Source organism: Palaemon carinicauda, chromosome 44 (assembly GCF_036898095.1).
Source record: "Palaemon carinicauda isolate YSFRI2023 chromosome 44, ASM3689809v2, whole genome shotgun sequence".
Taxonomy (NCBI): domain Eukaryota; kingdom Metazoa; phylum Arthropoda; class Malacostraca; order Decapoda; family Palaemonidae; genus Palaemon; species Palaemon carinicauda.
In genome coordinates this window covers 44,340,896-44,356,771 of record NC_090768.1, presented here as the reverse complement: position 1 = coordinate 44,356,771, position 15,876 = coordinate 44,340,896, and the positions used below count along the sequence as shown (strand labels likewise).

The following is a 15,876-nucleotide window of genomic DNA, read 5'->3' as shown; positions in this document are numbered from 1 at the left end:
AGAACAATTTTAACTTATGATGGAGCAACAAGTGTTAGAAAATACATAGGCAGGAGAGAAGCTGGTTTGCTAGGAAAGCGAGTCTAAGTTAAGGGTGTGTTATGTCTCTAAGTCTGTTTAACATTGTTATGAAAGCAGTGATAAAAGAGGTCAGGGAAAGGAAGGTAGGGCAAGGTTGTGAGGTAAATAAATGAGTTGTGAATGCAAACTGGAGTGACTTGTACTAGTGACAACTGGTAAAACAGTTTAAAAGTGTTAACTAGTGTGCGTATTATGGGATTAAATGTGCTGCTAATGAGCCATTTGTATAGATGTATGAAGCAAGTTTTACTGCACCTTAGTTTCATCCACAATTCAACAGTTAAAAAATAAAGGAGGCAGTGATTTGTAGAGCTTTTATTTGGAGAAACCCCCTTAGGGGAATGACTTAATGGGGGAAAAAAGAATCCATAAACTAATACCCAAAGTAAAAACATTTCTCATATAGGACTCTTGATTTTTAGACCTGATGCATACCTAAATAGTTCCCACTTTATACACAACTAAAAATTGCTAATCTCTAAACTAACCAAAAAAAAAAAAAAAAAAAAAGAATTTTAAGCTTAACAGAAAATCTAAATTATTCTACATTTCAACCATCATAGATGTCATTGCAACAACCCCCTCCACATGTAGGGGCAACCTTTGGCTTCATGGGGGCCGTAGGTGTAATCATCAACATTGTGCTCTTCATAGCGGATATAGTTTCTGATGGCATGCTGGCTTTTGTCCTCTACAGACAGGTAAGGCAAAAAGCCATATCACTTTGATATAATCTGTTTTTTTTGGGGGGGGCTCGGCCATGTCGCCCTGATGGAAGGTTCCTTTAGGTAGCCTTTCTAAGGGATAAAGGCTACCTAAAGGAACCTTCCGTCAGGATAACATGGCTATCTCCCCCAAAAGTAAGTTTTTCGCTTTGCTCAAAATCCGTTTTTTAATCTGCACTTTCAATATACTGTATATTAAGTCTCTTTTAGCATACGAGATAGATTTACATGAATTTTGCTTCATTACCTACAGAAGGTTCTCATATTACAAACTTAATACAAGAAGCTGTTTGCAAGTTGAATTATTTGCAAATATTTGGCCTAGGGTAATCCTAACCTAAATGCCATGCCTATGATTTTCAGCTACAAAAGTTAACAAATATCTGGGTTTCATATGAAATAAATATCAGGTTACTATAAATTTCATTTTGGTAATGGTATTAAATGATATATTGTTTGATTACTGTATTCATTTATCTTATCTTTGTTATTTACGGTTGGATTTGTGTTTTGTATCTCCGAATGTTTGCGTAAGTTGGGGACCTGCATTTATAAAACTTGTATCAAAAATTGTAATGGTTGTCATAAATTTTTCATGTAAAACTATGTCCTTTTTTTTGGCCCATATGACTTTGAACACACAAATTTTGACAATGAAAATAATAAAATGGGACTACCTATATTCACTTAGGCTGAAAAGGCAACTGACGAAACAATCAAAGCTACAGCAATGACGTGGTTCATCATCACTATATGTATCATCATCATTCCTATGGTTATTCTCAACATTTTCAGGTGAGCTATTTCCCAAAATTCACAAGGCTCTTCTTTAAATAAAATACAATACTGTAGTTAGATTGAGATAAATATAACTTAAAAAAAAAAACTACAAAGAATTTCCATAAAAGCAGAATTCTTAAAAAAGCATGATTAGCATTACTGCTCCTACAAGAAAAAATATCAAAGTTTATACAACTCACACTGTATATTGTTTATTCTACTCAAGCTAATATGATCTCTTATTCCAAACAGCTTGCTTTGGTACTGGCAAAACAAGGTATGTCTCGGGCATTACTGCGTACTTCACAAAATGAGCAAATCACAAGTCGTCATGAGGGTACTTATCCACATATTACTTTTGGGACCACTTATCAGGTAAAGAAATAGATTCTTTTATAATCCACACATTATATACGATATACCGACGAAGACAAAGACAAAAACGACGACTAAAAACGACAACGATAACAATACAGTACTGTATATTATAATTAATAAAAATAAACAATATAATGGAAGAATCATTATAACTACAACAAATAAATAATCCTGCATTTAAATGCACAGATTTTACACTTAAAACTTCTTATTTTACCCAAACTCTGTAAATAAAACCCAATAAACTTCTGTTATATCAATTCATTGCCACAGGTATATAGATATCATGCGATACGGGATAAAGATGCAACAGGAAGTCAAGGAAGTGGAGATGGGAGAAAGCGGAGCCATACTCAGGAGGACACCAAAAGGAGAAGTACATGCCGTATTGCAAATGGTAACATATGAACGTTCATTCAAAGTATAGATTGTATTAATAGTGGTTTTCTTTGGCAAGATTTCTTTTAAGAAGCTAAAAATTCAATGAAACGTTCAATATGATTCTTTAAATGCAAAAAATAATTGTATTCCATGTTCTAAAAAAGGTTAGATTTTAGATAAAACAGTAATTTAAAGACTAATATTACGATAAATGCAAAGAGCAGTCCAATGGCAGGGTGATAACCTGGTATTTGGCCTGTAGAATAATAAGCCCGCACGTGGGTACAATCTAATTGCACAGGTCATCTCTCGAGACACCTCTATGCTTGACATGATGCACAGCTTCCTTCAAGATGCACCACAGCTCATCTTCCAGATATACCTTCTATTCAGGAGTCCTGAGATTGTCACTGGATCTTCTGGCAATATGGATTCTCTAAGTTAGTCCCATCTGTTGTTTGTATATATTCTTCATTCATGCTTTAGTCCTGCACATGTAAATTTTTCCTGTTTTCCTGAAGATGTTAAGCAGTACGTAAATCTAAAGGACACCTTATTTGATAACTAGAAATTATCTGAGAATTGAGTACCCTATGTCAAAGTTACAATCATTTTTCATACTTAGTAACAATGCAGGGCACATCATGATGGATCACAGTCAGTATCTTAACCAAAGACAGCTCAATTTTCTCATGATTAAAAATTAAAGAGCATTTGTACGCAGTAAACAAAAATTTCCAATGATATAATTTCTCGTTTTAGCTATCGCCGTACAGGTGTGGAAGATCTTTTTGGGTGTGACAGCTATATCATGGTCGCTGGTATCATACCAAGATGAGCTTAGGAGATCCATACCCAAGGAAAAACTTTCCTGTGGAGCAACTGTTGTCTGTCTTCTCTGGCGAGCTGCCATGATTGCATCCCGTGTTATTGCTATTGCAACTTTTGCTTCAACATACGTGAGTGAAGTTAAAAAGAGTCCCATCCAATTTGTTCTTTTATAAAAGTGGCATTCAAAAATATATCTGGATGATGATTATGATAATGAAGATGAAACATCATAATAATGTACTGCATATTGCTTGTATTTAATATTTTTTTAAAAACTAAAATACAGTATTGAAAATATAATCCAACAGCAAAAGGATGATGACAGCACTGCAATATTTTCTCTACCGAAGAGAAATAATGAAGGAGAGGTCATTGTGTCTTTCCCCCTCATCACTGCTGGTGCTTTATTTGTTCACTGGCTGCTCATGACAGCTTGGATACATGCTCAGGTATGTGATAAACTTGTCATGTAAATTATAGTCTACTGCAGTAACAATCACCGACTATTTTACCCCATAAGAAATCTCATCTAACTCGCATGAAATCTTTTCCGTTTCACAGGGCACTAATTTCTGTGTTGGTGAACAAGGTGATCGCAGACCAATGCTGGAACTCCCTTATAATCTTGTCATCGGTGCAGTACACATTTTCTGCTATATCAACCTGAAGGACACACCTTCCCGAAGACGGATGGTGTTCTTCTATACATTAACTCTTATAGAAAACTCGGCGATGATTACCGTATGGTATATCATTATGCAGGTATGTACATTTTGTCAATACTTTTCACTTATCAAATATAAGAATATTTTCAGTACTGCATAAAATATAGTAAAAAAAAAAATGAAAGTGTACGGAAAGAAATAGGCCTGAATCTGATATCTTGTTTAGAGGAATCTTTTAAATACAAAGTAAAAAAAAAACGAATATGCTGTACGGTACTCCATGCCCAGACCGTTTGCTATTCTTCGCCATGATGCTCTGTGCTTTGTCATCACAAAAATACAGATTAACTGGCATACGATAAACCCCTTTTGCAACATCCTAGTGCTTTTCTTCCTTTCATCTCCAAGTCCCTTGTATTGACTAAACATATCATACATGAAAGTGACTGGCATTCTTATTCCAATTCAACAACGCATATTTCTTCTATCACAGGTCATGTACAATGAGTGGTTCCAAATAGTCATGATATTTAGTATCGAGGCATTATGGGTTCTCGGCATATGCTCGGTAATAGGTTACTACGCTTTCCTTCACCCAGACAAAGATCAAATCGGAAGATCCAGAAATCAAGCATCTTGGCGTAGCTGATTCTAGGAGAGCAACGACTAAAAAAACTGAATGTGGAATACTGTACTGCAGGTTTACTACTTCCTGGACCCTACATGATTGATACAAAGTCCTTGAGGTACCTGTGACTGTATTGAGTGTAACATTGTTTTGAAAACCAAATGTCTTATTTTTTTTTTAAATCTAGTGGCCTTGATTAGTTCACATATACAGCTTCTAGCAGCATTAATGATTAGTTTACATCTACAGCTATTTGATGAGAATGCCCAATGGGTAAAGTAATATACTTTTTCAAAATAATGCACACTGTAACCCCTAAATTAAGACCTAAACTTATAAAAACACTTTATCTATTGGAGAACGCTGGCCAGAAACATCGACCCCACATAGAAGTGGGAAGGGATGCAGACAAAGAAGAATTTATTAGCTTCATTATTTTGGGATCTTTCCACTTGCTATCTTTACAGCCATGATATATTTTACAGATAAATAACTTTTTAAAGAAATATACCAATTGCTGTTCAGTTAAGGCTAGAAACTGAATTATAAGTTGAAGGACTATTATTACTAAAATCTCTAAGTTGGTTTTCCAATATTGAACCAAGTTTTTAAGAAGTATAGAACTGTATACATTTTAAAAGCATTTACTGTACATCACTAATGGTTTTCAGACACGTTGAAAATACAATGCAATAGAGTATAAAGGTCAAAGGACCAGAAACTTACACAATATACAGAAATTTGAATTAAGCGGTACCATAAAGTGAAATGTGGAACTGTGGAAACTGTTCCAGGAAAACCAGGATAGGCTTTACGATAGCGTGAATATCTTAGCAACAGCAATTTCACTGTGGAAACCGTTCCAGGAAAACCAGGATGGGCTTTACGATAGCGTGAATATCTTAGCGACAGCAATTTTACTGAAACATCTTGTAAAAGCAAACATCAAAGTATCTTTGGGTTTAAACTAATAAAAAATTTCTAGTCATGTTTACCAGCTATATTCTTTTCATCTCTGATGTTACAGCTTGTGGAGATAGCCCTCTAAAGAGAGGATACTGCATTTTTTTTCTATTAAATAGGAAGTATGCATCATTCATAAGCAATTACTGTAAACCTGTACATAACTGTAACTTTATGATACTGTAAATACCTCTCTCTTTCTTGTGTTTAAATAACTGCTTGTTTTTATGTTTGGATGTAAATATTTAAAGTGTAAAGTTGTATATTTCCATTTTATAATACAGGATATTTTATTTTAAAGTTGTTTCAGATAGTTTTAAGTTGTACACTATTTTACACTAGCTAAAATATTAAGAAATTACTGTACATAGCAACTAGTATTAAGTCGTAAGAGCTACGGCCTCATTCGGGATGTAAGTGCACAACATAACTTTCATAAAACGTTTATAAAAACTTCAAGAATATCAAGGGGATTAGTCTGAAAGACTATCCAGTGTTATGGTTATCCCAAAATAATTCTACGATAAAGATGAAATGAAGATTTCAATCGAACACTACTATTCACATTATGTATTTAATTTTGTTACTTCATAAGGTTGTTATTACACTTATTTTCCAATGAAAGATGATAACACCAAAACCTATTAACGAGCCAAACCAACATCTACTGAGAACGATAAATGCATCGAGATATTCAATCTCCCTTTAGGTAGAACCCTCTCCATCTGCAGTACCCATCATTAAATACACACATCTTTATAACGCTCAGTTCCGATTGCTTTAGCGGTATTTATATAAGTGAATATTTGCCCTGACTAGCAAGTACTTTGAATTTACTGTTATAATTTATCCTACTCAAGTTATATACACGAAATGCTTAGGATCGTGATTTTCAAAATGATTTCAACAATCTTTGAAACTTTTCTGTCAAATAAACTACAGGATAAGAGTACTGTATAATTTTCTTACATGAAACCCGAATAAAATAAATTCTAAATACAGGTTTAATACTTACTAAGCAAAGTTTTTCTACAAAATAAATGATTAGTCAAAGGTGTATATGATTCATTCTTTTTACTGTATTGCATTATTGCAAAATAGAAGTTTCTACAATTTTATATCTATTTTTATATCAATAAACAAATATTTAATTGTGTATGGTATTAATTTTTCAATGACCCTTGAAATTTGTGATGCTACATCCAAGTCAGTAGTCAATGAGGAATAACATCATTGAGACAATATAATATTTAAGAAGATCTCTTGCCTATCTGGTTTTAAATAATTCTTTACTTATAAGCAATACCTTTTTATGTATACAGTACTAATATTCACATGGATTCTCCCTTGTTTATGATCATCCGAATTACACTGTTACGACGGCATGATAGTAAAAAGCATGCATATGAACTCTAAATTTATAACTATTTCCAAACTTGCATTGTGCGGTACGATACTCAACGGATTCTAAGGAAAGACAGCAACCTTTAGAATCAACTCTATCCTAATCTGAGTCTTGCTGTCACTGGGTAAATAAGTGTACCCAAAAGATAGTTTAAATCAATTCTTTATGGTTCTGTCTCATCAGGCTTGCTAACGTCCCAACATGTCTCAACTTATGGTAATCAGAAAAGAGGAAGGCATTTTCTCCTGAGATAAACCAGACATTGCCTCGGTATGAAGGCAAATAACAAGCTATGGTTATTACATGTGATATTAGTCTAGCTATCAATAATCTTGATCATCTTATCGGATAAAAAGCAAACCTAATGTAATAAAACCATTGGAATCAATGACTTTTATTATTATTATCATTATTAATTGCTCAGCTACAGTACAACCCTTGTTGGAAAAGCAAGATGCTATAAGACGAAGGGCTCCACCAGGGAAAATAGCCCAGTATGGAAAGGAAATAAAAGAAATAAATAAACAAGAGAAGTAATTAAAAATTAAAATTAAATGTTTTATGACCAGTACCAACAATTAAGTAAATTTTTCATATATAGACTATAAAAACTTGATTGCTTGTAACCTGGATAAGACAAAAAATGGAAAGCTATGCCAAGAAATATACATTTGCACATGAACTGATTTACAGCAAGTCACAAGTCATCACGTTTCATTGATACTGAAGCTGTCAAACCTTTTAAAAATAAATAGCTTTATAAGATAATTGTTGAAAAAAACTATTTTCTCAAAACAAATATCAAATTTTGAAGTTTGCTACAATGCACCTATATTCAAGAGGCCAAAGAAATGGTAAGACTAACGACGTTCAAAGATTATGAACGGTAATCTAGTAGGGAAACATTGCAGTGTTCAAACTGAAGCATATTGTACTCTACAGTAACCCACACCCCTCAAGATCTCTACAGTATTTAAAGACTCGTGTTTACTATTGCCATAACAAGAAAGCCTGGATGACACTACTATACAGAATACTAGTTTTTGAAGAGTAATTCTTAAACTACTCTGTTCCCTCAAAATAAGATTGTTGACATTGAAACAAAATGCTGCTCAATGTTCTCATGTTTTTTCAAAAAAAAAAAAAAAAAAAAAAAAAAAAAAAAAAGCTGTCTCTAGTCCCCTGCAGGACAAAAGCCTCAGACATGTACTTATTCGTGTTCTGATGTTTGACCATTTTATTACCCCTGTACTACACTGGCCATTGTGAATTGGTGATGGGAGACATTAGTCTGATCACTCATAGCACCACAAAGTAGTACAGGTGGCCCTGACTAGTACAGCTTTGCTGTCCATGGCGATACGCAAACCCTTTCACCACGTTAAGGTATTCCCTCTCTGATTTTGACATAACCCCATTAATCAATCTCAGTGGCATGCATTTTGGGATGAGAAAAAGAGTAAGTGAATAGAGTGCATAAATACAGACATTTAATTGTATAGTATTGAGTGGGGACAGTAAAGAGAAATTACAAAAACCTACGTAGATTTTAATATTTGAAGAAGGAGAAAGCCTGAATTAATGTAATCAAGAACAAGATTTCAAGGGTAAGTGGAAACCAGGACAGAGCTGATACCTTCAAGTATCAAGAAGATTGAAAAAAACATATATAAAAAATTACTAAAGAAATGAGACAGGACGAAGGTAAAACATGGAAGGTGAAAAAAGATAAAAATATTGCGGATCAAAGTTGAAGTACTGTATTTGAAAGTTTGAAAGAGCTTTTGAATCATTCCTCCTTTATAAGTGTGACGAGTTGATGTGTATGAAATTAAAATTTCTTGAAGCTTTAAAAAGGAATTGCTTGTATGTTACATTGCATATTAGGAATAAATATTTAATTGGTAGAACTTCAAAAGTTCAAACTTGCAGCAAGTTTTTTGTTGAATAGGCTAACATAAGTCTTTTTATAGCTTATATATGAAATATCTGTTTTAATGTTGCTACTGTTTTTAAAATCGTTTATTCTAATTGTGCATTACTTTTCATATCGTTTATTTCCTTATTTCCTTTCCTCACTGGGCCATTTTACCCTGTTGGAGCCCTTAAGCTTATAGCATCTGGCCTTTCCAACTAGTGTTGTAACTTGCTGCAACCTCACCATCCATGTGAGCTAAGGATATGGGAGAGCCTATAGGCCTATATGCTGAGTTATCAGCAGCCATTGGCTGGCCCTCCTTGGTCCTAGCTTTTGTGGAGAGGGAGCTTGGGCACTGGCCAAAGGTATATATGGTCAGTCTCCAGGGCAATATCACTGTTCCTTGCCTCTGCCATTCATGAGCAGCCTTTAAAACCCTTTAAACCACTATCACCAATTTATCTAAATTGGTACTCTAAATTGGTACTCTAAATTAAGTTATCAGCTTTTATTGGACACATGAAAAATTGTTTTCATTACTTAGTATTAAGTTCGGAAACAAAATAATAAATGTAAAGAAAAAACTAGAGGGCCACTCAGTAAAGTGCAGACCTCCACTGTGACAGCTTATTTCTTGGCCTTGATCTTTGACCTTAACATGTATTAATTGGCGTGGATTTTCATCCACTCATATATGAACCAAGTTTGAAGTCTCTGTGACAACGATGTCCAAACTTGTGGCTGAAAACGTGAATTGGACATTTTGCTTGACCGTGACCTTGACCTTCAAAAATTTAATAATTTCCAGCTTTTAACATAAGTTAAACACACACACACACACATACAGAACACACAAACACACAGAGAGAGAGAGAGAGAGAGAGAGAGAGAGAGAGAGAGAGAGAGAGAGAGAGAGAGAGAGAGAGAGAGAGAGAGAGAGAGAGAGCGAAAACGTCATAACCTTCCAACTTTATTGGCGGAGGTAAAAATGTTTATGATAACAGTTTTAGTTTTGAGGTTCTGACTAATAATGTTGGCACACACGGATTTCAAAATATTAATCTAATCAACTTACTACTGTTTAACTTATAGTTTTACAAAGGTGTGAAATTTCGAGGCTTATGACATGCAAAAGTTAGATTTGATATTTTAATATGAATACTAGAAATTATATTCGTGTCTCATTAAAATAGTACCAAATTGAGAAACTCCTAGTAGTAGATTCACGAATAGTTGCCATTATGTCAGCAATGGAAATTGTCATAAATTGTTATTAACTTTATATTGCAAATTCCAAAACTTAATGTATTAAGTGACCGGTACCCACCAGGTTCTCCATTCCAGTCACATACACTTATTGAGAAACCATTTTCAATACGAATTTAAAACATGAATAGCGTTTATAAGGTTAAAAAATGAATAAATAAATGTTTTTCAAGCCAACGACATAGATTACTGCAATGACAGTACAAATAGTGAACACAATAATAACTAATAATAAGAGCTGAAGCTCGCCTCCCTGTGACGGGTGTGTCTTTACATAACTCGACAACGAGCGAAATAAATAAAGGAATTTCAGCAAATAAATCAAGAGAAAAAGAAGGATATCAATAGGAAATGTAATATTTAAAGTTGAAAGAATATAAATAGAAAATAATACCGAATGGGAAAATAAAAGCAAAGAACTAGATAAAAGAAAATAACTAAAAAAGGTGCCGATTTAAAGGCTTATCTTCTTGTACTGTTTTGTCTTTTCTTCCACATTATGTTCAATACTTCTTTTTTCTTTTCTATATTTGTTTCACTAAATAAAAATAATCCTACTATTTTCTTTGGGTCTTCCTCGTATGGTTGCTGTAGCTCAATTACTTTATTCCTTTCTTTTCTATATTCCTGGCAAAATAACAAAAAATGTATCAAATCTTCCTCCTCATTTTCACAAAAATTACATTTTACATTCCCTCCATTGTGTCTATTTATAATATTTAGTTTTAACGTATTAGTTCTTGCTCTAAAAAATACCACTGAAGCAAATGTATTGTCATAACGCCCAACAGCTGATCCTGGAGCGTCGTCTGCTACGGTAAAGTGTCACAATTATCAACAAGAAGAAGTTCAACCAAAACAATGGCGAATTTAAAGTTAAAAGAATATAAATAGAAAATAATACCGAATGGGCGAATGGGAAAATAAAAGCAAAGAACTAGATAAAAGAAAATAACTAAAAAGGTGCCGATTTAAAGGCGAACCCCTCCGCCCAACAGCTGATCCTGGAGCGTCGTCTGCTACGGTCAAGTGTCACAATTATCAACAAGAAGAAGAAGACAAACCAAAACAATGGCGAACCACCACTACAGCAAGTTATATTCGACTTTTATTAAACAACACAGAAAGAAACATGCAGCTGGAAGTTTCCTAATGGGATTCAATGTGTATAGATTACTGGAAAACAGCGATTCGATCGATAAGAACATAGAAACTGTACGCAAGGCCGAGTTAAATAAGGAGGAGGAGACCGGCATGGACAGACTTAGGATTATGTTTAAGAAAGACGAGTATGGGGATATTAGCCCTGAATTACAAATGGTAAGGATAGTGTACTGCATATCAAACTACTTTTTGGCAAAGATTAATACAGTATTTGTTAGCTCTAATTTACTAAAGTAGGCTACAGAGGCTAGCCTAAGTTTGGCCAAGTTAACAGAATTTATTTTTTTTCAATAGCTTAAACTGTTATTGAATTGCGAAAAAAACGACGATCCCTTTAACCTAAACTGTAAGGATAACTAATTATCTTCATATGAGCCTACCTAAGCCTCTACTAGGATTTGTTGCCACAGGTAGAACAACCATCCTATGTTAGGTTAGGTTCTATCTTTTATTATTACAGGAAAAAAAAATTAAGATGCTGCCAGGTACGAAGTAACCTGGGGGTGTATGTACGATAGCGGCCACATGTATGTATTATGTTTAACTTAAAATACGGCACTGTAAGGGGGGCGTTAGGTTAGGTTAGGAGGAAAAGTTTAGGTTAGTTAATGTCCATTGTTAATCAATCTAAGGAACTGGCCGCTGATATACAAAGGCTCCTTATCTTAATATAAGCATACCTAAGCCTCTACCATCCATCCTATGTTAGGTTAGATTCTAAGCATACCTAAGCCTCTACTATCCACCCTATGGTAGGTTAGGTTCTATCTTTTCATATTACTGGAAAAATTTTCAGATGCTGCCAGGTACTAAGTAACCTGATAGGTTAGGACTAAGGTTACTTCTGTAATTACTACATTACTATTATATTTTTATTAGCTAATGGTAGGTGTAATAACCATTTTTTTTTAAAGTTACTGACAGAAAAAGCTTTTCTACCAAAAATAAGGCATTTCCTTTAGAAAAATGTCCCGTTTTTGTCAAAAATGACATTTTCACTGCAAATATAAACTTAATTATATAAGAAATAATAATCAATGGGGTTCGCATATGCAGCTCAGAATAAAGGTCAAATTCAGTGAAAGAACATTACTTACTACAGGAAATGAAATTTTCCGTTCAAAATGTTGTTCGGTTCGTAACTATAATTTTACTTTTTTTTTCCATATTGCCTTTATTTATTTATAATTTCTACAGCCTAAAACTGGCTTTATTCTTATATTTACACTATTTGCTTTATCCTGCATTGACTATTTCTTTTATAATTTCTGAGTTTCCCCATGCCACTCCACTAAGAACCCTTGTTTATCATATTTTACCCAAATTCTTAGGCAAATTGCAACTGGACTTTTAAATAATTCAAATCTGCTTAGTGTACTGTAATTCCTTGTGTATTTACATTTCACTCAAATGCATTCACTTGTAGTTACACACGTTTGAAAGAAGGGCGGCTAAACTCGTGTGAAAACAGAGGGTATGATGACGGCAATATGCTATTGTGAAATGTGTTTTTACACTATCCCTTATATACAATATTCATTAAGCATACACATACAGTACATTTGTATACTAACACTATCTATTGATTTCTTTAGTGATACTATTGTAAAGTACTTTAAAACTCTTGTAAAGAATTAGGGATTTTGGTAGCCTGCAGTATTTTGCTAGATACACCCGAGTGTATATTGCATTTAATAGACTTAGATGATAAATTATTCATATTTCTTTAGATTCTAGGATTTAAGAGGAACTTTAGTGTACGTCTGCATGTTTCCCATCACAAGTCTCACTTAAATATCTAAATATAAATAAAAACTATACAGTAATACTGTCAATTTACTACATTTGGAGCCTTTGTATATCAGCGTCCAGTTCCTCCCACGCGCATAGATAATGGGAATTTTCTTGTTTTCTAGTTCTACGCAAGGCATTTTTTCTGCAAAATCTCTACACAAGAAGACTCGTAAGACTTCTAAACCACCGAAGTCTTTGAAGTCCGTAAAGACTTCCATCTCCGGAGTCCCAACAGACTCTGCTGTCGCCTCCTCTCCCTCTCACGACCCGGGAGTGCAGACAGCCCCTACAACTACCCCGGCGGTCTTTGACCCTAACTTAAACTTCCCCACCTAACCTACAAGACGTGTCCTTTCCTACTTACCTAACAGGGTGGGGGGGGGGTGTTTAAGTTGAGGACCTTCTGTATATCAAAAGCGTATTCCATACACTGTCACTCTCATTATTTGAAATTTCCATTCTTTATTTAATTGTGACCTTTAACAGAAATGGGCTTAGCTGTTACAAATCCCAATATTTTATTTTCCCATTAGGTTAACTTTGTAGTGCATCTTTAAACTACTCTTAAACATAGCATATATGAACCAAATGGTGGCAGCTAGCCCAAAAAAGAGCTTTGGTTTTGTTTCAAGCATTACAAAACAAGGTTTAATTTTAAGTGAAAAAACAGATTACTTTGAATTAGTTATATCATTACAAAATAATGACATTATCATTAAAAGTGCCCTTTTCAGAAAACTTTACATACGGATACTGTAATTACAGTGCTGAATATCAACATTGACATTCACTTTTGTGTAAAAAGGACATATCTCTTTTGACATTACTTTTTTTAGAATGATTTATCGTTAATTTATTCTCTTCAGTTATTTATTTCCTTATTTCCTTTCCTCACTGGGCTATTTTTCCCTATTGGAGCCCCTGGGCTTATAGCATCTTGCTTTTCCAATTAGGGTTGTAGCTTGGATAGTAATAATACTAGTTAATGCAAAATTTTTTTACTATTACAGGTTATTCAGGGAGTGACAATGGGACTGTTTTTTGGAACAATGATTGGGGGTTCCATTTATTCCCGAGAAAGCTATCTTAGATTTATCGAGACCAATCAAGCAACAACATTCTACGGTCACGTTGATGCGAAGAAGAGATTGCAAGATAAGGTAATGCCATGGAAATTTGCTTACACTGTCTCGCATACATCAATGAAGATATCGTGGCTATAAAATACTAGAACGGAAAGTATTTTCAAACTGAACTTCTTTTAATATAATCTTAAAAGATTAGATTAAGCCTTGGTGATAAAGAACATATTTTATATTTACTAAAAATAGAATAAAAATTCCTGCAGGTCTTTGTGGGATTTTTCCGTGGAGCATGGAAGTGGGGCTGGAGGCTGAGTCTTTTCACAGGATCAATGATATTCGTTACAACTACGATTTCTGTTTACAGAGGCAAATCTTCTCTACTCGAGTAAGTATAATCCTACGGCTTGGTTGAGTTATTCATGCGAGTGTTTTGGCAGTGAAAGTAACGCAGAAAATTAATATCAAGAATAGGCAAACAAATTTGTAATTTTCTTTGTCCCCTCTTGAACTCCCTCTCACGTCTGTACTAAAAAAAGTAATTGTAATAATTGTTGTTAATAAAATTCATTCATCTCAGGTATATTGCCGGTGGAGCAGTTTCTGGATCGATGTACAAATTTAAATCTGGGCCAAAAGCAACGATAGCTGGGGGAGCAGTTGGAGGCATCTTGGGGGCAGTGGCTGGAAGCCTTTCACTCGCAATCATGTACTTAACTGGTAAGATTCCCACCCTTAATACAGGTATAAATACTTTATCAATTTAACCCAGCAATACTAGATAAAATACCAATGTCCCATTTACCTAATAAGAGCTTTTATTTAAACTAAGTTTCTATAAAATGACCATGAAAATAATGTTGCTTAGTGTAAAATCTACAGTCAATATAATGATTCTGGTTTTCAAGAGTGAGAGTAACTTTCTTGGCGTTCTTTTCCAGGCACATCGATGGAGGAAATACGTTACTGGCAATATAAATGGAAAGAGGAATATCAACAGTCTAAGGTTGAAAGGCTCCGCGCGATAAGAGAAAAGGAAAAAGATCCTATGCTTACAGGCCATGACCAAGTTCTCCTTAAAAACGAATTACTCCAATCTCTTGACGAGGCTATAAAAAAGGGCAGTTCCAGTTCCCCAGAACCACCACCAGCTTCAAAATCAGAATAAATACCCGTAGTTAAACGAGTGTACAGTATGTTATTCAAGCCACTTGAAAGTAAGTTTTTCGTCATTGTTACACAGATATTGTACAGTACACGGTATATAATTTTCTAATAAATGCTATTAAAAAAATCATTGCTATTTTTATCACCACTATTACAAGACATTTGAAGTGAAATTGCACGAGAGAAGAGAGGAGCAATACAAGAGGATGAATAAGAAATTAAAAATGGTAAAGAATTGCTCAGTACTGTACAGATGAACCATTAACTTTGGCATTAGTGCAAACTGATGAAAATTAAATTCCATGGATGAACCATTTTTCAATCTTATTCTTATTTCAAAATTGATTGTATGATATAATACTGAACATTCCGTTTGCTTCATCTACTTACCTGTCTTTATAACATATCAACATGCAATTACAAATATTACATGCACTTTTGTATTTAAAAAAAATACATAACCAAATTGAGTTTTGTAATGAGTTAGCAGTAATTTCATTAACCCTTTTACCCCCAAAGGACGTACTGGTACATTTCACAAAAGCCATCCCTTTACCCCCATGGACGTACCGGTACGTCCTTGCAAAAAAATACTATAAAAAAAATTTTTCTTCATATTTTTTATAATTTTTTGAGAAAATTCAGGCA

At 34.1% G+C, this 15,876-nt stretch overlaps 3 protein-coding genes across 10 annotated transcripts in view; 2 read left to right on the top strand and 1 right to left on the bottom strand.

Moving 5' to 3' along the window:
• Window positions 1-5,559, top strand: part of LOC137634503 (XK-related protein 7-like) — a 9,396-nt gene extending 3,837 nt beyond the window's left edge. For 2 of the 3 annotated variants that reach the window (XM_068366939.1, XM_068366940.1), the window contains exons 2-10: window positions 645-782; window positions 1,498-1,601; window positions 1,839-1,961; window positions 2,238-2,361; window positions 2,608-2,785; window positions 3,108-3,304; window positions 3,485-3,625; window positions 3,738-3,938; window positions 4,335-5,559. In XM_068366939.1, coding sequence (XP_068223040.1) covers window positions 645-782; window positions 1,498-1,601; window positions 1,839-1,961; window positions 2,238-2,361; window positions 2,608-2,785; window positions 3,108-3,304; window positions 3,485-3,625; window positions 3,738-3,938; window positions 4,335-4,490 — 1,362 coding nt within the window. In that variant the 3' untranslated portion in view covers window positions 4,491-5,559. The remainder of the gene's footprint in view (window positions 1-644; window positions 783-1,497; window positions 1,602-1,838; window positions 1,962-2,237; window positions 2,362-2,607; window positions 2,786-3,107; window positions 3,305-3,484; window positions 3,626-3,737; window positions 3,939-4,334) is intronic. The other variant, XM_068366941.1, reaches the window with a different exon arrangement.
• Window positions 1-15,876, bottom strand: part of LOC137634304 (ninein-like protein) — a 116,633-nt gene that overhangs the window by 58,154 nt on the left and 42,603 nt on the right. The gene's annotated exons all lie outside the window — the stretch shown is intronic.
• On the top strand, window positions 10,959-15,358 carry 140up (RPII140-upstream gene protein). Its single transcript, XM_068366662.1, has 5 exons — window positions 10,959-11,341; window positions 13,990-14,139; window positions 14,328-14,449; window positions 14,642-14,781; window positions 15,003-15,358. The coding sequence occupies exons 1-5, from the start codon at window positions 11,093-11,095 to the stop codon at window positions 15,227-15,229; spliced, it is 888 nt and encodes a 295-aa protein (XP_068222763.1). The 5' UTR covers window positions 10,959-11,092; the 3' UTR covers window positions 15,230-15,358.